The sequence below is a fragment of the Manacus vitellinus genome, unplaced genomic scaffold (assembly GCF_001715985.3).
Source record: "Manacus vitellinus isolate BGI_N305 unplaced genomic scaffold, ASM171598v3 scaffold_37_pilon, whole genome shotgun sequence".
Taxonomy (NCBI): Eukaryota; Metazoa; Chordata; class Aves; order Passeriformes; family Pipridae; genus Manacus; species Manacus vitellinus.
The window spans coordinates 3,426,009-3,450,104 of record NW_021940517.1 but is presented as its reverse complement, the minus strand read 5'-3'; the positions used below and the strand labels follow the sequence as shown (position 1 = coordinate 3,450,104).

Below are 24,096 nucleotides of genomic sequence, written 5' to 3'. Positions count from 1 at the left end.
GAATAAACTGCAACTAAAATGTCTTTAAAGAAAACAGGACAGAAATGTAGCTTATCAAGCCTGATACCAGCCATCAGCCTGAAATCTTTTATCTGCCTACGCCCAGAGTAGATTTCACTGATTTTTATCACAGCTAAATCTCTGATTCCAGACTCTTAAGTTCACATAGAAGATCTCTAAGTTTTAATAAACATCCTTAAAGGCAAGTTTATGGAACAGAATCAAGTCTCACTCTGACTGCCCAGGCAAGTAATTAGTCTAGAAGCAATTAAATAACCCAAGCCTGTAAGCATTTTAAAAAATACCAGTTTACTAAACTATGCAGTCAGTTTACAAATTCACTCTCTAGGAGGCAACAGCAAAGGTTTCTGACCACCCAAACACTCACATTCCATAAAGCTGCATGCATTTTGTAGATTGCATCTGGATGAGTACATATTTCTCTCCTTTAGGTACCAAACATAGTCTAAGACTCCTTGAACTACTTGGTGTCCGCCCACAGGCAGGAGAAAGGCCAACTTTGTAGCTACTGGTCCCACCTCCAGTGAAGGCAAACTTTTCTGGACTTGAGGATCAGAAGAAAACCCACTTTGTCAGAGAAAGCAAAGGCCTGTGCCGCCTCAAGACCAATGCCGACACTTTGGAAATCTGTCATCGTTAGACTAAATACTTTTCAAATATAAATGAGGTGAACCAACCTACTATATGTAAAACTGGTCTGTTAGTTGTGGCTACAGCTGCTCTGCATCACGCTGTACCCTGACTTAAAAAGAATTTAAAACTGACCCATTCTCTACATGCATAAACTTCTGCTTTCCCCTCTCAAAATACTCCTCCACACTGGGGACAAAAAAAAAACATCTCTGGCACTAGACAAAGTACAGTCACAACTGGGCAAAACATTTCCAATTAAGTAAAACAAGCAGTGGAAATGCCAACTTCGGTGACAATCATTATGCAACAGGTAAAGAAACATCAAGCATTTGACTGCTATGACCAATTCCACTGCAGCTTTAAGTTGCACTGGGTGGGAAAACAGATGAAAAATAAGTGTCTTACTAAGATTTAAAAAAGCTAGATTGGCAGCAGTCCGGTGTATCCAGAAGCTCTATTTACAAGTAGCCTGAAAAGGTGTAAAGCAAAAGGACTGAAGAGTTTTGTTGTTCTCTTTAATGGAATAAAGATTACATTACTTTTTTATAAAAGAATGTCTGCAATCAAGATTGACCTGCACACAAAGCAAGCAGGTGAATATACTCTCTATCTTCCCAAAGTATGCTTCTCACAGGAGAAGCCAGGATATTCTGTAATGGACCCCCCAAAATGGCATTAATAAAATATGCACTACTGTGCTCTTGTGCATATGTAGTTGTTTGGGAATTTTAACAGTATTCAGTATGTAAAGCAGGTACACTGACACAAATAGCTGTAAGTGTCTTCTGCACTAAACATAAGAATATGCATTTATAACAATGTGATTTCTCTCACACTCTGGAAACTGAGTACTTCTAAAAGATAAATCTTTGATGAAAACCAAAGCAACCACATGAACTAGCTAAAGCAATTGGCCTGAAGGCTCAAAGGAAAAATCTTTCATTGAGCTCAAGGAAAATGCACTGCTTGAGCTCTATTTCCCCAAACAAGGGTTAACTTTTTAATGCATGTTTGCTATAAATACTCCATGAGCAGTGACACACTATAGGCTATTCAGAGTTATGTACAAAACTACAAGTTGTACTGCAGGTTCTGTGATGCTCTTCCCTGGTAAGGCAACTCTGTTTTAATATCTCAGCTTAATTCTGTCTGTGCATCGGGCTTTACAGGCAAGACATACCGAGCAATTTATTATGGAAAAAACCCACTCTGTATCTCTGCACTTCTTTGAAGAAATGGCACTTGGCTCTTATATACTAAGGATAAATCATAATCCAAAAAACCCTATAGCAAAAACTTCCACATAACGCTGCTCTGCAGTTTCAGATGGATACTGCTTAATCCAGGATCAGTACATACACTATCACATACTATTAACCACTTAAATTTCTACTCCAACTGAAAGTATTACTCATACAGGGAAAAGTCCACACAGAATTTGTTAACTTCTGAAAGTCTTGTTCATTAACAGAAGTAAAAAAATTAAAATTAAGATGCTGTATTAACATGTATCTAAAGGGAATTTTGAAAGTTATTAGAATGCCAGGACTGATTAAGTCTAGTAGAGGAATTCTAGCTAAAGCACATGTGCAGCGTAACTTTTTCAGGCTTGCTAGCAAGGGCCTGCATACAGGGTATTAGTGCCATGAGGAAATGCCACATGAATGTTAAAACTCACTTTGTTCTGGAAAGCCTTAAATACAAATGTCTGGATCACCCTCTTACAGTATCAATCTAAATACAAGTGAATAAATAAGAAAAACCACTCTATTTGAGCAGAGCTGAGTTCTCACAGCTACTGAGAAGAAAAATCATGCTGTGATGGTGTAAGCTTCAGGTTTTACACATCAGGTAAAAGCATTAACAAATTTTATACAACATCTACAGGGCACCAAAATTTAAGCAAAAACCCTGCTGGAACTTATGAAACAACAAAAACCAGCAAATTGCTAACACAGAGCTACTTATTTGCTCATGATGAAGACTAAACTGGTAATTTACATACTATTTTATTTCTGTGAGATTGAAAAATCTGTCCTGGAAATGACAATTATATACTGTATTTTCACTAAGGTCTTCCTAAGAAGCCTGTTAAAGCAACATCAGTAGTTCAGACGGCTGAGGTGAATTAGTATTGAGCATTAAAATAAAAATCCAACCCCCCCCCCCAAAATAACTTATCATTGAAACATTTCAATTAATTCAAGCTGGGAGGAAAGGCCAAAAGATTTCTTTTAATCCTCAGAAAGCACGGACACAAGAAGATTTCAGATACTGAGGTATATGAAATCTTTAAACTCAGAAAACATGTAAAGAGCTACCAAACAGTTAAAAAAAAATAAAATAGTATTGACTGTCTATATTTGCAAACACAGATTAGAGAGAACCAAATTTGTATGCTGTTACCAGTATTACCTATAAGCATAATTTTCAATTTTGGGGAAAAAAATTAAATGAATGTTTAAACCCACTCCTTCTACATGGATCACCTACAAAATATTTGTGGAAAAAACTTTCAGAAAAATTTTACATCAAAATTTATATTCCTGGTAGTCTCAAACCCTCGTTAAATTTAACACCTTAAACTGACAACTAAATAAAAAATGACAAGCAACGGTTTAGAAATTAATGCAACTTAGAATGATTTAACTAACCCTTAAGAACAAACAAGGTTGTCAAATAATACAAGTTATTTATCGTTAAGATGCCACACACTTGCTTTTAGAACACTAAGTCCGTTCCCCAGAATATTTACTGCTGAACTGTCACACTCAGTGTTTGAAATGCTTCTATTAAAAAAGAAACACCTTATGACATCTCATCCTATTTTAGTAAGTGCTATGAAATTACTTAATCTGACCACCTGTTAAAAATACACTCTGATTTATGTGCCAGTAGGGGCTTATGCATATGTATTTTAAGGTGTTTGTATATATTTTTAACTTTTTCTGTTATACTACTAGAAGACGATTGAGCAAGAAGCAGAAGTGTGCCATACTTTAAAGAACTAAATCATACCATACTAATGAATATAACCAGCATGCAAAGATTAATCAACAAAACCTGCTCTATCGTTCTTGTAGAACATGGGAATCCTTTCTTTTGTGCAGTAATAACCTAAACAGAATTTAAATGCCTCATGTCTGTGAATGTGTCGAATAAGACACCCTAGCTACAACCTATTTGCTGTTCAGAAGGGTCTAGGGTATTAAAAATGTTATACTGTTTGGGATGTCAATTTTAATTATTCTACTAAGATTTTCTAAGGGGAAAACAGACTTTTAGAGGAACCTGGATTAAAGCCAACTATATTACAAGTAAACAGATCACAGGTCATGCTACTCATGCTCTGGCACAGTAAAACAGTAGTTACCACACCTGAAACTTTAAATATTAATAGTCACTTCCACAAATTTGAGAAGTGCATATGAAGAACAAGCTAAAAAATTAGTTTTTTCTTTCTAGATTTTAGAAAGTTAGCTACTAACATCTGACTATATTTAACTGCATGCTGTATTACATAGTTGCTACATGAACAAATAGCTACTGGCAGGTTTAAACAAGCAAGAGAGAAGGAAAAAGTACAGGGATAGTAAAACTTCAGAGAAAAACAGTCCCAACAGAAACCTGAACAGACTTACCATGGATTCTGTTCTTCCAACAACAGAAAACCACATTTTGATCTCCGGGACTACAGATCCTTGAAAGAAAAAAAACAATTCTCCACTTCTCTTCCAGCCCTCAACAGCAACCACCGCTCTAGTCTGCTGGATTTTCCAAGATACTCATCAAGATAACTCGGAGCTGGATGCTATGACACAGTGTAGCGTTTATCAACACCAGCTATAACCAATACAATATTCAGACTCTTACGTAATCAGTTATGCTGTTCTGACTCCCATCTACTTTAGAGGCTTTATTAAACTCTGAAAACTGCTAGAAAAAACAAAAAGGGAGCCCTTTTGTACTAAAGACAAAAAAACTCCAAATTAAACAGGAAGTAATGTGCTGGCCCACAGATGGCTAAGTCACATGTGAAAGTCCCCAAAAAAGTGATATATTTTTAAAGTAAACTCTATGCACACGCTGCTTCCAAATCATCTGGATTTCATAAAAACTAAACCACAATGTGGTTGGGAGTCTGGCAGCTTTTAACATCAAAACATCTTTCAGGGTTAGAGCAACCAAAGTCTGCACTCAACCTCAAAAAGCAATACTGTTCCCTGTTCCCAATGCCCGACCACTCCTACCAACTACATTTCCATATACCTATTACAAAAGCTATTGCTAATAAAGCTACAGGAGTATTACAGTAAGAAAACATGCAATACCTACAAAAGGGCAGAACAACAAGTTACCTTTCTGGATCACATATGAAGCTATACAGTTTAATTTTAAATAAAAATTGGTTTAAAGCATTCAGTTTAAGAAATGTTGTTGGGTATTCTCCCAATTTACAAAAAACTGAAACAAAATGCAAACCAATACAACACTGTTTACACTGCTCTGTCAGCTAACAGTTGTTTCACAACTAAACTTGTTTTCTCTGCTATGTTTGCATATAGTGTACACACTTCCTACATATTTGCTCAAAGGGGCTGCCCTGCCTCAGAAAACACCCTTACAGCAAAGTGAGGTGAACTAGGTGATGCACTGTAGTTCTGCTCTCTCTGGCAGTCCTGGCAGGCCTTTAAAACTTCTAATTACATAAAATATGAGTAGCCGTGACAAAGAAGTAATGCACTTCAACATTTTACCTATCACTAGGTGGGATGAGGATCCAATACAGGGTTCCCCAGGGACCTAACACTGTCATCTACTCCTTGACTCTTCTCTTTATCTTTTGTTTTTACATTCACATACACATTCACGTATCCCATGGTGATATTTCCATCATAAGAACAAGCAGGTGCACAGCATTTCAATGCAAGTTGCACCCCTTCTCTGCTTGTATAACCTTAGCTTCAACTTCAATTCTCTTTTTTTCAACTGCAGCAGAGAAGATGTGGCAATCATTTGATGATTAAGAACATTTGGTGTAAAGGCATATATAAGGTATTGTATCTGATTTCCCCATTAGAAACTTTCATCTACAAAATCCTGCAAATAAAATAAAAAATAATAAAAACTCAAATAATTAGATGATGAATTTGTTAGATGTTTCCTCAGAGGTGAGTACAGGTTACTAGGAAAGTGTACATTTTCCTGCAATGGTAGAAGGAAGAAAACCAGTCCATTGGAATTATTTTTCTTTATAATCTCGAGAATCTGCCCATTTCATCCATCTCTAGAATATTCACCAAACTATAAACTTCATCCAAAGCCAGTGACAAGTATGAGGAGCCCACAAGACATAACAAGAAAGGCAGGTCAGCAGTGACATGCAAATGTATTCTCACAGCACATTACTGAAAGCAACTGTTTTCTCACATCACAGGATAAAAACAACTGTTTTCCTAACAAAAGCTGAACAGATTCAGGGTTGTCCTTCACTGGTTGGTACAGAGCCACCTGTTGACCAGGCACCGAATTTTCTATTACTACAGCACTTTCGAAGCACTCTAGAAACCAATAGTTCAATGAACATAATTGGGTCAGCAATCAAACTGGGTTCCTGCGAAGGGCAGCAGCAATTACGTATTTCTGAAACTAAGTATGAGCTTTCATTTCATCAATTATATGAGCACTTGATAGTCAACCTTTACTATTAAAAAGTTAGAAAAAATCTAAATCTATCCTCACAATTGCCTCTCCCTCTCATTTCAGATATTCTATTTAGTTAATGTTTAGAAAATTTTAACAAATTGTCTACTGGAGTTCTTCATCCATTTTCCTAAGCCAAAGTTAAAAATGAGAATTTTAATTTTTATGCAGGTAAAAGATTCATGACTTGAGACACGTAGAAAAAAATACCAGTCAAAGTCAACAAGATAGGAATAGAAAGAAAAAGTCCACCCATTGTTGCTAGCTTCTCAGTCATGCTCACTCAGTTCTCTAAGCTGTTCTGCTCTGACCAAACTGAGAAAATGAATGCCTGTGTGTTCTTCCTTACTCTTTTTTTGTTTTATGAAGCCTATTACAGGAAAAACATACTAATAATTACTTACAATATGCAACTTTGAACCTCTTGAAAATAATCCTATTTAACTACTAAAGCAACTTGTTTCAATGCAATGCATACGATCATTTTTATCCAATGAACATTCTGATGAATTCAAATTAAGTAAAAGTTTGTATTCTACATACACGGAAACTAAACCAACCTGCTTCTTGCTTATTTCAGACCAAGACTTAAAACATAACTGTTTTTAAATCATAATTCCAATATTATGACAGGCACACAGTAGTAAGATGAAATGCACTGCCTAAACCAGTGTTGCTGCAACTGTGCAGAGATGAAAACTGTTGCTTCCATGACTGACCATGATAAAGAAATAATGAAATTTGTTAAATAATTGTAAAAAACCTTCAAATCAAGCTTACACACTGACCAGTAGCACTGCTAATGCTGCTAATGGAAGTTAAATGTCAGTTGCTAAAATGACATCTAGAGGCCAGCCAGCTTCAGTGAAAAAGGACTTTTCCCCCTGCAATATCCTGCTTCACTCTAGATGAGAAATCAGATTTCAAGTTTAATGTGAAGAAAAAAAGTAGTTTCCACTTCTCATTTTGAAACATTCAACAGAAATGCTGATGGCAGTCAGAAGTCTGATACATATTTAATTTGGTGTCAACATCTAGTATTTGCTTCTCAAATTATTAACTCACTCCACCAAATAAGAGCAGAATATTGAGTTAATTTTTTTAGAGCCTGAATTGTTTACTCAATAACTGCTGATTGTTAGCACCATACATTTGACACCAGGTATTCCCTCACAGATGTCAGAAATAACTCTTTAAAGCTGATATCATGCAAGATTACCATTTCAAGAACAGACTATGAAATGAGCGAAGTTGTAGGGAAAAAAAAATAGTGCTGTTTAGAAGCAATTAGCTACGTGAGATAACTTAAAAGCAGTAAAACAATTATGTTGTCAGCTCATGCACTAAAGTGCCAAGGAGGACCACAGTATCCTGAAGCTTCATGTATTACACAGTGAACAGACATTAGAAAAGACTTGTTCTATCTGTTGTACACCACGTAATTACAACACAGACTTTTGGGTATCGCTGTTGTGTAATTTATAACAAGTCTTAAACTCAAAAGCTTGTGTCTACTATTTGATCCAGTTAATAAAGCAAAACCAACCAACTAGTGAAGTCTTCCATCTGGTGGCTGGAGCTGTATGTGCATTCTATACATTACTATCTAGTGCAACTAAGAACAGCACACACCCACAATTTCGGCAAGTCAGGGCAAGAGGTACACCCTCCTCCACCCAGCTATTACAGCTGTAGCTCTCTAATATAAAGAAGGAAAACTGAAACCATACTTGCACTGTACACTGTGCAAAAGAAAAGGTGTGTTCACATCAGAAAGTATATAAACCTTAATGTATACAACTGAATTATTTTATTTATTCATCAATTAAAAAAAGCCCCACACATTTTATTCTTTGTATTTACTGCTTTTCTTTCAGTAGAAGTTCTAAATAAGCCTGTTTATTAATTCCATTAAATTACAATGCCAATTTTTGTCTCTGAAAAAATTAATAAACTTGTAGTAGAGATGTGAAGTTAAATGTCATAATACCTAAATCCATATTATGTTTCCTTTTATATTGTCCACATCTGTGTATTTTACAGAAACATTTCCCAGTCAGAATAAAAACATGGTCAACACCATGTGCACAATAAACTAAAGGGAAATAGATTTTTTCATTAACATTTTCCACAGTAGGCTGATAAAAATAGAAGCTTTTTTTCAATAAGACTTAAACAAACTGACTTCCGTACCTTGGCAGCAACAATGCTCAGCCCCATTCCGTTCTGTTTTTTTAGCGTTACAGTGATAATTTCAGGTTCTTTCCTCAAAGGCTGAGCCTATCAAACAGGAAAGGGGAAAGAATAAAAAATTCAGAAGTTCATATTTACTGCCAGGCTAGGAAAGTTATTGCGCAAAATAGTTTGTTAAAAAAACTCTTAAATTGTCAAAGCAGCAGATCTTGCATCCTAAATAATACATCTGGTACTCCATTTTAAAGGTAGAATATCTAACATTTGATTACTATGGATTCATCTTATTAAAGTACTACACCTGTGTTGTAAACACTGCTGAAACTTTGAAGTTTACCCATTGTTCCTCCTCCTCTAATTCAGTAAAGAGATTATTAATGAGTTACCATTTGAAATGTAACAGATCTATAAAATTGTAGTAACTTTTAAAGAAAACTGAAGTTTGGACTCTGAAGGCCCCTATACAAAGGTGAGGGTGATCTACATGGAGCTCAATTTTTAGTCCTGCATCTGGAAAATAATCCTCCAAACATAAAAAGAGACCAAATAATTTAAAAGGCAGAGTTAAAGCCTTGAAATAAAGTTACGAAAAATTTCACTTCTGAAAACTCTCGAATACAGCTCAAGTGCCTAAACAAGTTCAGTAATTTTTTGGGGGGTTGTATCTTTTAACAGTGCTAGTTCCTCAACTCAAAGTTGTCATCACAGTCTTCATAGCTGAAGTAGATAAATTAGAGCATCTTAGGTTTAACAGGAATACAAGCTAACTGAAAGTTCCATAAGACTCATGACAAAGTAAAAATAAAAGCCAAGGAAATTATTTTAAAAAAATATTAACACTTTTTATTAAGCTCAAGTACTAGAAAGGCAAGTAGTTTTTAAGCTGGGAATATTAATTATAACTATGAAGCCTTTTCTGTTTAGTTGTTCTAAAAATTATTTCACACAAAGCCACCATCTTTCCAAAACCAAGTTGTTCTGTAACTTTGATATTCAAAGACAGAGAAAAACCTCACAGAACAAACAAACAAACAAACAAACAAAAAACTATAGCAGAAAAGAAAAAAAGCTACCTTGCACTGAAGTGAAACCCTTCTTTAATAAATATAATGAAAGGGAAAACTAAAGTATTTTTTCCTACTTCCTTTCTCCTGATACTTTCTCCTGAATGTATCAGATTAGAACTTAATACTAAATATTTATTTGGTAGCTGACAGTTTATAAATAAAAGCAACCTGCAGCTCCATTCACTTTATAATTTATTTACAGTATTTACAATTATTTACAGATATATATATATTTTTGGCTGTGTTTAACAGAAATTTCTTCACTGGTTACTCTCAGAGCAGTGGGACATGATAGACAGAGTTTGCTTATGTGAAAATTAACCAGGCTACAGCCTAGAAAAACAGTGACTTAAAAAAATCTGCAAATAGTTCCTTAAATTCACCAAATCATTGACAAACTATATGTTTAACAAAGCAGCCTGTTCTTCCTAACAAGGACTAAAACTGATCACATAAAACTCAATGGCTTGCCAAGATAGCAGTTTTGGCAATTATTCACTGAATCAATACTTACGAGCTCAGCATTCTCATGTGACAGGTGACTTTCATAGTCTGCACCTTCAAAGTATATTGTCCATGTGCCTGGTGACCGTGGATGAGGTGTTAGTCTACAAAAACCTGAAAGAAAAAGTAACATCAATATAGTCACGGTATTTTCTGCAGATTAAGAGAAACCATATCGGACCCAGCCAGCACGGGTTTAGGAGGGGCAGGTCCTGCCTGACCAACCAGATCTCCTTTTATGATCAGATGACCCGCCTGGTGGATGAGGGGAAGGCTGTGGATGTGTCTACCTGGACTTCAGCAAAGCCTTTGACACCATCTCCCACAGCATACTCCTGAAAAAGCTGGCAGCCCATGGCTTGGACAGGGCATTCTGTGCTGGGTTAGGAACTGGCCGGAGGGTCGGGCCCAGAGAGTGGTGGTGAACGGGGCTGCATCCAGTTGGTGACCGGTCACTAGTGGTGTCCCCCAGGGATCAGTGTTGGGCCCAGTTCTGTTTAATATCTTTATTGATGATTTAGATGAGGGGATTGAATCCATCATCAGCAAATTTGCAGATGATACTAAGTTGGGGAGGAGTGTCGATCAGCTGGAAGGCAGGAGGGCTCTGCAGAAGGACCTGGATAGGTTGAAGAGTTGGGCTGATTCTAACGGGATGAGGTTCAACAAGGCCAAGTGCTGGGTCCTGCACTTTGGCCACAACAACCTCATGCAGCACTACAGNGGTTTTTATTCCTCTACAATTAGTTCTAGTTAAAAATTCTCGACCGCTCTTGGGATTTTGGTTGGAGGTTCCAAGACTTTGCTAAATTTCTTGAATAACAGGAATGTGTGGTAAGCTGCTTCCTGAAAACTCTAGAGGAGATCAAGCCTCGAATTTCTTCAAAATAAAAGAGAAAGGTAACTCTTGCAGCACAACTCAGTTTAAAAACACATAAGGCCATGCACACTCCAGTTCTGATACAGGAAAATGGATTGAGATGGCTTGACTTAACATCCTCTTTGAAACTTCTCTATCCCTTATTTGTAATGTAAATGGGAAGCATTTCTTGGCAAATCAGCAAAGTTATGATCAACAGCTGGACCATGTCAGACTTTCCAGATAGTCTCTAATTCTTGTTAATTCTCAAATAATTATTACAATTTATATTAAACAGTTACAGAAAAAGATGCAATGCAGTGCAGTCAAAGATCTGATTCTGCAGATGTATGTGGCAGCTAACTAAGCACTTATTAGTAGTGACCTCACTGAAGCCCTTCAAAAAAGACCTTCTTCAAAACCCTTGATGAATAAATTACTGCTAATTAGACATAGGGTCAGGTGAAAGTTTAACAGACTGAAGTTAAATTAAGTCTTTGTGAAAAGCCTCAGGAAGTTACAGTCTCCAGTGTTTTGTGAAGATATAATTATTAGTAAATAATTTTATTGAATTCTGAGCAATTGTTCTGTTGATCAAGACCTCACACTGTCCTACAGCCTCATAGAATCTGTTGCTGCTTTATTACCACTAAAAGGCAGCCAATCATTCACTGAAGAAAAAACTGAATACACAAAATCAACCACTGAAGAGATTTCATGCCTACAATCACTTTAATCACTTATAAGCTTAGTTTCAAGCTCTGTACTGTATTTCTTGCTTAGAAGTATTAAATATCAGCTGAAAGTTTAGTTCTGTGGATTGCTCAAAAATTCACTCTTAGTAATTCTTAAACTATCAATTAGGAGAAATTATCCAAATACTCAGTTTTGATAAACAGTAAAAGTTCAAATATGAAGGGAAAGAATGGAGACAAAGAAGCTGAACATGAGCCAGCAGTGTGCCCAGGGGGACAAGAAGGCCAAGGGCATCCTGGCCTGGATCAGGAACAGCGTGGCCAGTAGGTCCAGGGAAGTAATTCTTCCCCTGTACTCAGTGCTGGTGAGGCCACACCTGGAATACTATGTCCAGTTCTGGGCCTCTCAGTTCAGGAAGGATATTGAGGTGCTGGAGCAGGTCCAGAGAAGAGCAACTAGGCTGGTGAAGGGACTCAAGCACAAATCCTATGAGGAGAGGCTGAGGGAGCTGGGGCTGTTCAGCCTGGAGAAGAGGAGGCTCAGGGGAGACCTCATCACTCTCTACAACTCCCTGAAAGGAGGCTGTTGTAGCCAGGTGGGGGTTGGTCTCTTTTCCCAGGCAACTATCAGCAAGACAAGAGGGCAGGGTCTTAAGTTGTGCCAGGGGAGGTTTAGGATAGATATTAGAAAGAAATTCTTTACAAAGAGGGTGGTCAGGCATTGGAATGGGCTGCCCAGGGAAGTGGTGGATTCTCCGTCCCTGGAGATTTTTAAAAAGAGACTGGATGTGGCACTTGGTGCCACGGTCTAGTAACCGCAGCGGTAGTGAATCAAGGGTTGAACCTGATGATCTCGAAGGTCCCTTCCAACCCAGCTGATTCTGTGATTCTATGAAACAAAATAGTAGTATTTATCTTTTTATATTCGTGAATGTGTTGAATCTTACATCTCAGGTGCCATTATGGGCTTCACTGCGATTTCATGCTATCTACAAAATCTATAGTTCTACAGCTGCTGTTTCTGAGAAACATGTATTTAAAAACACAACAAGCTCCCAGAAAACTCTGGGGTTGCAAAATACTGTTTTCACCAACCAGTTTCAAAAGAGACATGAAACATCAAATCATCTTTTAAAATACAAACCACCAGAACTCTGATTAAGACAGTGCCACAGAAATCTTCTGCTTTGCAGAGGGACTAACCCATCTCAGCATAAATTTGGCAGAGGTGAAGCTTTGCCTGGACTCATAACCTTTTTAAATGTAACTATTCAATTAAAAGAGGCATTTAGTTTGATTTACTTTGTTATTTGAGCAATTCCTAGAATTTTGAAAAAGAAGCAACAGCAGCTCAGAGGTATCCAACATTGTTTCCTAAATCAGGAACAACAAGAATCTACATCACAGGCAAATTATGAATCACTCCATCCAAATATGTGATATTTTCCACATATATGATTGTCACGACAATGATATTCTCCTCCTCACAAAGACCATTTTCCAGCAATTCAGTTTACACTCACTTACTGCAAAAAGTCCCTCAGTATAATTTAAGGGAGGCCTAAAATGTAAAATTTTGAATGTATGCATTAAAAAGGCCTTACTTACAATAAATATACGGTCATTTTATGGCAACTGAATTATACTTACTAATTAAAGAATTTATTCCACCAGTCTCCTTTAGTCTCCAGACTACATCCTCTGTAACACACTGTACTTTCAAAACAGTCAGTTTCCTACTTTTCTTTTTAAATGCAAGAATATAGCTTTTCTATAAATTAAGTTGGAACCAACCACTGCAAAACTTTACTGTAGTATAGGGCAAGTCTGCTTTGTCGGTAGTCTCCTTTGCTACAGCCTCTTATTTACCACGACATTCCTGTACAAATTTTTTAAACAACTGCTTTTAAACAGAAAATTAATAACTTCTAATTATAATAAAAGAAATTCTAATCAAATTGAGTAGCACCAGATAAAGATTATAACTTGTTAATTTAATGTAAATGCTCTGACAGATCCCCTGCTTTACTTTCTCAAATTTAAGTCACTTTCATCCAATCACAAGAGCATCTACTTGTCATCTGAAATTTTGTTTGACTACAGATGCCCAAATCATACATTCTTACACTGATTGACACTGAAAGAACTATTTTTAGCTCATGTGGTTTTTTTTAATGTTATAAGAAAGGAGTTGATGAGCAAAAAAAAAAAGTGACAACTATTTAATTCACATTGGTTTTAAAAATAAAAAAAAAGGTTCTGGAGCAAAGGCAAAACAAAGTTTCAGTATGCACTAGTAACTCAGCACTGCTTACTTAGAACCTTGAAAATGAATGAAAGGGGCAGGGAGAAAGGGTAAGGATTAAAAAAGCCTTAATAGTTTTAATGGGTTGCGAAAGTAAACACTTGAAGAACATAGTATAAGAAGACTGAAACATACATAAGGAAAAAGTGGTTCACATTTATCTAAAATGTATTTTGCATTCTGTGTGCATTACACCAAAAAGGTTAATTGTAGAACAACCGAAGCACTAACCTCTTTGACAGAGTGGATCTAAAAATTCTTGTAAACCACTTGGAACATTTCTGACAACGTCGCAGGAATAGCCATCTTCTGGTAAAAGAAAAGGTAGCTGTAAGTCAGGATCCTCTTCCAGCTGGACTTCTCGGCCATCGCTGCGAGCAAGTTCATCAGCTGTATTCTCTGCAACAGTTACTACATTCTCTATCAATTCCTGGACAGAAGGCAGAAAGACATTGTTACTGAAAAGGAATAATTTCATTAAGGAAAAAAACCTAAGTCTAAGAAGATATTAAAACTGCAATAAAAAGAAATTTGGAAAATAAATTATCAGATATAAAACTTCACTGGCTCCACTACGTACAGTCAGTACACTGCATTGTTTTATTTTATGAAATCCCACAGATAACTGTGTTAGCAAATGTAACAGAAGCACCTATTTTTACTTCACTGTTTCCAAACTTGTGGGACGTGTTTTTAATTGATTAATAATAATAATAATAATAAAACCAAAACCAATGGAATTCCACCTATGCGTAAACAGGAAATATAGGCTATGTTCTTCAGCAAGACTTTCTAGTTTGGTAGCCAATATACAAAAATATCTCCAAGTCCTGTCCCCACCAATACCTTTACAATGGTTGTACTTGTACCTTTCATTTAGTAAACATGTATCCAAAGTTAATAAAGAAAGGAATCTGTAGACAATGCATTCAGCTATATAAATATTAGACTGTCTTTGCCTTTTTTTTTTTGAGATCAGTGAGCTATCAGAGTTTACCTTAAGAGTGTTTTCTACAATTCTGCCAGGAACACATTCTCTTTTGACTTTTCCCATGGATAAAACTTAGAATTGCCAGTTATGTTAAATATCAAGATATAAACCAGTTCCAAAATCAACATTATACATACACCTACATATAAGTTCCAGGTATCAATCTGTATAAAGGACAATCTGTCTACTACCTGTATGAAGGGATTCAGGATTCATGGATTTTTACATTCCTCATGCGAAAAAGCTTAGTGTTCCTACTGCTTTTCTTTGATTTCTACAAATTACCAATATTTGTTCCTTCTGGTTACACACAACCAGCTTTTAGGGCTGCTCTGTTCTCTCTTCTACCGCCTTTCTGTATTTCATCCACCAACAGTATAAGGTGCAGTGACATCTCCCTGAGCATGTGCAACGTGGAGCAGTACCTTACTTTCTAACTCCATGTAAGAGAGATTCTTTTTAATATCCTACTCGAATCAGTGAAGCACACAAAGATAAAGCAGCTATTTACAGCCACTGTTTTTCTTCTCATTTATGTTAAAACTGCACAGTGAGGGATAGAAGAGACTTACTGTTGGGATGAGTGGTTCATCTGGAGCACAGTGATAATTCTGCAACAAAGCTTGTAGCTGCAGAGAATTCAGCTTAAAGCAAGTACTGTTAATATGTGGAACATCTGCATGTGAATATTTGTCCATGGTAAGCAATGTGGTTGCCTGGAGAGGGGGGGAAAAAGTCACAGATGACAAATTCAAACCATAATGAACCTTAAGCGTTATTTCTGAGTGTTCTTTAGACAAGAGAGAGGAAAAGACAAAGCAAGAAGCAGATTTGTAACAGAAACAACACAAATAACCCCAAAACAACCACTGAATATACATAATGTATCCATAAGATGAATTAATAGTATAGTAAAACTATGACAGATGAGGCATATCAGTTTTTCAGCTGTTTTTGTCTCTGTTCAGCATAGTTATAGTTCAATTTTATAAACAGAAATGGAATAACATGTTCACTAATTATTAATTTCACTTGCAACTTAAATGTTAATCATGTTGAAAACACATTTTGTGTCTTTTCGCGCTACCTCAGTGTTCCAGGATTGATTCACACAAACTACACTTGTCCACATGCTATTCTCTAGGAACACAGAATATGCATTCTCTTTGGATATTCTCTTTGAATATACAAGCATGTGAGAAGTGTTAATCACAAATACACACACTCACCTGCACTATTCTGCTCAGGTGACAATCAGCAGCCAATTCTAAACCTTGTTTTTCTGCCCAGGCTTCAATGTGGCCCAACTGCTGACGAACAATAGCTCCCCAGTAATGTGAACATAACCCTGAATCTGGGGCTGTAACTAATCTGTTAAAAAGCCACATGTTGATAAAGTGAAACAGCTGGGAGAAGAGCTGTATAGTCAGAGCAGCATTCACTCTACATCGTCGCAACAGGGACATCGCTCCAGTCAATGTATGCAGCACATCATCTACAGAGATAAAAAGTAAATCACATTCACATACTCCAGTGTACATCTGGTTTAGGCAATAAAAATATAATACAGAGACACTTAAGTCAGTCTGGTGAATGCTAGCTGGAACCTACACGTATTTAAGCTACACAGACTTTCAGGAAAAAATTTACTGCTCCGTGGTTTTCAAGAGGGAGCACCATTAACTTGATACCTGGAATGTGTTTAACTCCTGAAATGAAAATAAACTCTTGGGGGAAAATATTTAGCATGCAAGTACATAACTGGCTATCGTGGCTGGGCTTCATGAACAAAGATTTGGGGAGGGCTCTACCCATGTTTGTTACAAGCGCCGCTGGTGGCTAAAAAGGCCAACACGAGACAGGCATGTCCGGTTGCAAAAGGCACAGCAGAAAGCCTTAAATCACATCCTCGCTTCCGTAAACTGATTTTTCTATCATTTTTTATAACAAGTTAAAAACTTCATATTCTACTGTTTCAAATGCATATTGCAATTATTCCATAGCTTCTTCAAGTTAAGTATCAAACTGTACTCAGAAATTTCAGCAGAAACTATTTACATTGTATGATGTACTTAAAAACCAGTAGAATGCACCTTCTATTTATACATTGTTTTTTTAAAGCATTGCTTATATTTCCTTTTGCCAATTACTGCACTGCAATATTTATCTAACAAGCAATAGAGACTTCTCATTAGCATCACCAAGAGCAAATGTCCTTCTTGGTAGAATGTATTTATGCAAGTAGCACTTCTGAGTCTTCTTTTAAGGCAACACTTTTAATCTGAAATATCTATTGAAAAGACCATCATGTTAATTGTTTTTAGAACTGAGACACAGGACTGTGCCTGAAAAAATTATCCATAGGTTAATAGACAGAAATCTATAAAGCAGCTCAAAATAACAAATAATAACAGTATCTACCTTTATTCCAGTATCAGTTTGCTACTTTTTCAGGTGTTTTGTCCCTGAAAGTACTCTATTTCACAGTACAGGGCACTAAAAACCCAACACTGCATCTTTGTAGTCTTCCTCCAACATTCAATGCAGGAAAAACCAAACACAGAAAGCTTAATATGCAAAGGACCAGAAAGTATCTATGAATTTTGCATAAATACCCTTCATAGTTCCTCAGCCCGGGAAGGTTTCATTGCTCCAAAGCAAGCATCATGTGTCAAGTATCAAGGCAGGGAACCTTGGTAGGAATTTACAAGGCCAGTCATCTTAACCTTAGTACCAAGGACGTACTTGATCAGACCCTCCCATAACATCTCTACAATGAAACTGCTGAGGTAAGGACTGGATAAGCTGATGGTAACATATGGAGAGAACTGGTTGGACCACTGGACTTGGTGGATTTGTGGATACAAAGTCCAGTTGGCAATCAGCTATTAGTGGCTTCCTTCAAGGATTGAGGCTGAGACTGATCCTGTTTAATGACTATTAATGACGTGAGAGATTGGATGGAGTACATTTTCAGCAAATTCACAGATGATGCCAAGATGGGGGGAAATACTGATATGCTGAAGGGTAGCAGTATTTTTCAGAAGGTCCTCAGTAGGCTGGACAATGGACTGACAGAGACTTCAAGAAGCTCAAAGGCAACTGCTCAGTCCTGCATCTGGGAAGGAGTAAGTCTATGCAACAGCACAGGACAGGTGCCATCTGGACAGAAAGCAGCCCTGGTGAAAATTATATAGAGATCCTAGTGTGTCTTTGCTTGAAAGGTAGCCAGTTGCATACTAAGCTGTTAAGTTAGCAGCAGGGCAGCTAGCAGAAGGGAGAGAGGGAAGAAATCCTTCCCTATGAATTCAGCATTTGTGAGACTGCATCTAGTTTTAGACTCCCCAGCACAAGGAGGATACAGATTTACGGGACCAAATTCAGCAGAGACACACCAAGATGATTGGCAGCCTGGAGAAAAGGGCATACGAGGGAAAGAGAACTGGATTTGCTTCATCCTTGCGAACGAGAAGGCTAAGGGCACAGCTTACTGATGTCCTCCTCTACCTAATGGGAGGGTTCAGAACAGGATGCCTCCCAAATGGTGCACAATGATAGCACAGAACAATAGAAAAACCACCACAAAAACTGCAACATGGAAAATTCCAATAAGATACAGGAAAAGTATTTTCACCATGAGGGCAGTCAAACATCAGAACAGATTACTCAGAGGTGTTATGGATACCCATCCCTCAGTGGACATTTAAAACTCTGAAAACCTGATCCAGTTTCACCTGCCTTGAGCAAGACACTCAATTAGATGAAACCCAGAGATTGCCCACCAGATTAAATTATTGCATGATTTTTAAACCCAGTACAGATCACCTGAATGTCCCTACTGTCCTTTCTTATCATCCATACAAAATTGATCCAAACAATTTTCAAGGGTTAGGGCAACTCATGGATGTCATATCACTAGTAATAAACAGAACTTCTGTCAACAATTAATGGTATGTTTGGAAGACAAAAGAAAAGATCAAGTAGTCTAACCTATTTTAGGCCTCTGAGGATTATTTTCCTCTGGATCATCAAGGAATGCTGGCATGTAGTTATTAAGCTCTGACTGCAGACAATGAACCAGATACCTGGAAGGGAATGGGGAAAAAAATAATTAAATCCTGTATGTGCTCATTACAAATGGTTTTAAAGAAAAGAGATCTATCAAATTGCAAGATTCTTGAAATTGCAGTGTTATGAATGTGAGTGTAGGAAACCAAATAATACTTTTTAAAAGGCCAGAGAGACCAACTCTCCCATACTTTTCCTAGAAATGTTGCAAAAAGAATGCGGTTGTCTGGGAACAAGCACAGTCATTTAAATGCAGCATCACCACCGCACTTGTAAGCAAAGGTCACATGGTACACAAAGAGATGCTGTCAGGCCAAACCTGGGTTCTGTAAGTTTGCAAAAATTATTTTTTCCGAACAGAAACACACTTTTCTCTGTTTTAAAATCTACCAAGGGTAGTATTAAAAAAAAAAAAAAAATTCCTATTCTGACTCAGCATAAAAAAATCCTGAAACAGTCCTAGTGTTTTGTGTGAGGAATTTTTTGATTCTTGTATTTCTCTTAACTTTACACTGAAAAGAAAAGCCTTTTTTAGTATTCTTTCTCTGCTATAATTAAACATTTTCTTTTACATTGTTTTTGTGAATTCATTTATACACTTTCTGTTAAGAATTGAAACTAAAAGGGAATCAAATTGTAAACACCTGCATAAAGGAAAATATGTCATGGCTTTCTAAAACTTCCCCTTCTGTTTCACTAGTAACATTCCTAATGAAATATCACCAGTTGCTGGAAAATAAAAGCCATCGCAATTTCAACCAGTCCTGGCATATGCTAGTCACCATCAAGTAACATTTTCACAGCAGATTTCTGCCTGTTACCATCAAATAACATTTTCAAGGCAGATTTCTTACTTTCCATGCTTCAATTGTGGTTTTTTATTTGCCTCTTAAGTATATATTCCACAGTTCTCCAAACGTTGAATACACGCATTTGGAATCTGCCAGTTACAGTGTACATAGTGAGAATTCACACAACTAAAATTCAGAAACATTTTTGCATCAAGTCTGTTCATAATGCACAAAGGAAAATACAGCACCATTCCTTCCTAGCCACAACAATATTATGCCTTTGATGACTACCTAGAAAATTGAAGTAGCAATGAGTTGTTTCAAAACACCAATGCAAAACACTGAGCTGTAGCAAAAAGGCACAGCTTCGTTAACAGTTGGTAATTTAGAGATGCTATAAAAATTGAAAGATTTTGTCAAAATACCTACTTGCTATACGCTATTTGCCCATAATTTACCAAGAGAAAAAATAAATTTGTGGGAGTCCATACAAAGGGGTCTGGTGCTCCTCTGAAACCTTTTGCAAGTTCAGAAAGCAATGATCAGGTTTTACGTACTACACATATTGCTCTTCAGAGAAAACAGGCACTTTTAAAGCTAAATGGTTAAACCATGGTTAGGTCTTCCATCCTGTCACAGTATAAAAAGAGCACAGAATATAATATTTCATATTACAGAAAAATGGAAATTTATTTTAAATAGGCAACCTACTAGTGAAAGAAGGCTGGGTCTAAGTCACCCAAGGTACACTGGAGCTTCTCTAAACATTAGCTTCCAATACACAGATTTGCTCAGAAATAGTTGTTTAGCAGTGGCTCAAGGAGAAAATAAATCTAAATATGAACAAAAATTAAGCCTTTCTTGTTGATTAGTGCTGTGCTCAGTCAATGTTGTTGTCTTTGTTCAAGGATCCTTTCCTCTGAGGGTTTCCCTTCCCTTTGGGTACTTCTTTCAAATTTTCTTTTAATCAGTATTGTAATTGCCTGAGCAGACAACCATAATTTGATTTTTACCCCAAGTCAAAACATGTCCTTCTACTTTTAAGAAAAAAAAAAACTGGGCAAAAAAAACCACTGAGCAAATCGCTATTTATGAGAATTATGAAAGTAGATTATAATTAGAAGCCCTTAAAGAGCACAAGATTCATTACTTTAGAAACCATAAATATTTAATCCTATGTATTTGTATATTAACAGCAAAAATAACCTTTCCTCACATTCTCACATTACATTAAGAGAGAGCAATCAACACAAACTAAATTTAAATAACATTTCCTTAACATTTTCATTGGCAGCCTCAACTTTCACAAGAAAAGCTAACAGATGAAACTCATTGCATAACTCAGTGATCCATATTCACAAAACAAGGCATCTGTCTGAAGAAGTAACTCTAGCCTTTCTTATAAGTTCTCAGATATTTACCAATACACAAGACATTATTGCTATACCTACAATTTGACAAAAATGTGAAGTTTTTCTAAAAACCACAGAATACAGTAAGTAAAACAATAAGTTGGAAAGCCTTACTTGAATGCCATTTGAACCAAGTGTGCCAAAACATCTTGTGCATCCACAGTAATTCGGCTAAGATCTCTGTCTTGCTTTATGAAATTCAGTAATTCAGATGCATTTGCCATCCAAAAGGCAAGTGCCCCAGCAATATTCTTCTGTTTCTGTAAGTTTAAAGAAGCAAGAAATAATACAGGGAAATAGTTTTCAAATAAAGCATGGCAGCTTAAAAAGACTCCAAAAGATAGACCAGTACCTCTTCCCATTTCACCATACATCTCTCAGATACCAGATATTTGCAAAATGTTTGCATGTAATATTGCAAGTGCTGTAACTAGTGAGTTCAATTTTAACATGTTCACTGAACACACGAACATCTGATAGAATGCCAATAGCCATATCAATAAAGCCACAATGTAAGCATCTAGTGCTAAGAGCTTATCAGAACGCAGTATCTGGTAATCTGTGCACTTTTAAGCGCATATTCACTACTGCCCACTGCCACGCTGATACTGCGCTCACTGGCTGTGATACCAGGTGATTCAGTATCAAGTACTGATCTATCTCACCATCTCCCGACCACAAATGCCAGGCCAGGCAACCTCAGATGAAATCCAAAGAATAGGAACCACAAACAACAAAAAAAGAAAATAAAGGGAAGAAAAAGAACTTTGGTCATTTCATATCCACATTGAAGTGCGTTAAGCAGAAATTATGGAATGCCGTAAAAGTTGCAAAGTCAAAAAAGGATTTTAGTACTGCATGTTCCAGTTGCTGAATGAGTGTTATGAACTGTTCAAGTCCAGCTGTTTGAGTATTGTATTTTGATATGAAAGCAGCATGAGAAACTGAGCTAAGCCAACATAGCTAGGATCAGTTCCCAGCAATATATCCTACCTGATCAACCTGGTCTACCTCCTGGAGAAAAACGGACGAAGGAAATCAAACAGAATAGAAGAAAGAAACTTGTGAACAATCATGAAAGCTTTAGAAATCAAACACTAAATATGAAGGTACAACACATGTTCAGAGTTATACACAGATGCATTAATCAGTAGCTGCGATGCAACTGAGCTCCTTTGAAAAACTTAATTATTTTAATAGGACTAGTAGCACAACAGCTACAAACTGAAGTGCCCACATGTCACAATTCATCCAAGGAATGCTTTATAGTAGCTGACATTCCAAACTAGTTGATTATTCCATGCTCAGTGTGCCACAGAAACCCCCTAGAACTTTTTGCAGGCAATGGGGAAACTAGCCATCTGAGTAACAGATCCAGGGAGCTATTTGCCCACACTGCTGCAATGGAGACAATATACAAACACATACAAAGAGAGACAGAAAACACCTACTAAAAAAAAAAAAAAAACAAAACCAAAAAACCCAACCAACAACACTCAAAAGCAAATAAAATACATAAAACACCTAGGACAGATTTAATACATGGCTTTTCAATTAAAGAACAAAAAGACCATTTTAAACAACAAAAGATTCAAATGAAATACCACACTAAGTTTCTTAATGTCGGTACATATAAAGGTACACTGACTTAAGAGGGGAAAAAAAAAGAACCTAACAGATATGTTTGTCTGATTATCTAAAACTGAGCTCTCAATTATTTTTGGCTTTCTATTCAGATCACTCTCCCTGTAACACAGTGAGTTTAGATGCAAATATTTGAGACAATATTTGCCATTAGTTTTAGTTAGAACTCCAACCCCCAAATTTCTGTTTCTTTTCCCTTTCCAACCAAAGCACTCTGAACTGATTGAAGATGTGTTGGCACAGAACAAAAGGAGATGCTCCTTCTACAAATGAATGTTAAAATTTAAAAAGGATGAAAAATGCCACAGAATGATTGCGGGGAAAAAAAAAATCAGGATACAAAAAATGGCTTTTTAATATAAAGTATCTATTCCTAGTTTTTTATTGAAAGCCCTGAGCCTTCTCATAGATCTCTCCAATTTTATTCCTATCTCAAATCATCTATAATATTTGCATACACTAATAAAGAGGCTACAGAAAGTCACAGATTTAATTTCTTAGCAAGTACTTCTTGAGTAACTTTGTAAAGAGACTTTCTGATCTAGGCAGGTAAAATTAGGATCTAAACGATTTATTTCACTGCCACAGTACAGCACAGGATTTGTACACCTTCTCACTACTTCTGTTTAGGGTGCCTCTCTCCCCTTGCCTCTCATTTGTTTTCTCTCTCACACCCTCATATCATTTTTAGTGCAGGAATGCTTTACAGTCAGACATACAAAAAAGGTATTGTGATATGACTTATTACATGGTAACTTAACTGTGATGCCCATCAATATAACTTATTTTACACCTTAGATGAAGCAATTTGACCTAGCTTAGCTCCTACTGTTTATACTCCACTAAGACATGTCCAAGTTAAAGACATTTTACTGCTCATTATAAGCAATGCATTTCTTTGCCTCCAGCACATTAACCTTGAAACTCACTGAAGTTTTACTTTTTTGTCCTCCATGTGATTTTCCCTCTTTCCTCCAGCTTCTTCAGCATGACATTTGAAAGAACCTCCTCCTAATTTTTATGTAACCTCCGACTCTTTTTGGTTTATTTCTTGCAACTAGGTAACATCTTTCACAAACCACAAATACACTTCCTTGTTGATGTGTTCCTTAAAATTTAGGTTGGATATTAGATTGCAACTGTGGAGTTACAAAGCTGTAGAAATGGCCTTTCACAAAGGACAGTCCAGACAAACACTTGGTTTTAACAG

The 24,096-nt window shown here is 36.7% G+C and overlaps 1 protein-coding gene across 21 annotated transcripts in view; it reads right to left on the bottom strand.

The window, feature by feature from the left end:
* The window catches only part of AFDN (afadin, adherens junction formation factor), an 89,488-nt gene that overhangs the window by 33,912 nt on the left and 31,480 nt on the right, over window positions 1-24,096 (bottom strand). For 13 of the 21 annotated variants that reach the window (XR_001921250.2, XM_018077394.2, XM_029961622.1 and 10 more), the window contains 8 exons: window positions 22,236-22,256; window positions 21,357-21,502; window positions 18,962-19,056; window positions 16,201-16,466; window positions 15,544-15,687; window positions 14,212-14,410; window positions 10,132-10,235; window positions 8,551-8,637 (listed from right to left, as the gene is read on the bottom strand). Coding sequence is in view for 20 of the 21 variants with exons in the window: in XM_018077394.2 (XP_017932883.1) it covers window positions 8,551-8,637; window positions 10,132-10,235; window positions 14,212-14,410; window positions 15,544-15,687; window positions 16,201-16,466; window positions 18,962-19,056; window positions 21,357-21,502; window positions 22,236-22,256 (1,062 nt within the window). In the remaining variant the exon portion in view is untranslated. The remainder of the gene's footprint in view (window positions 1-8,550; window positions 8,638-10,131; window positions 10,236-14,211; window positions 14,411-15,543; window positions 15,688-16,200; window positions 16,467-18,961; window positions 19,057-21,356; window positions 21,503-22,235; window positions 22,257-24,096) is intronic. The other 8 variants (XM_018077403.2, XM_018077397.2, XM_018077399.2 and 5 more) reach the window with 1 other exon arrangement.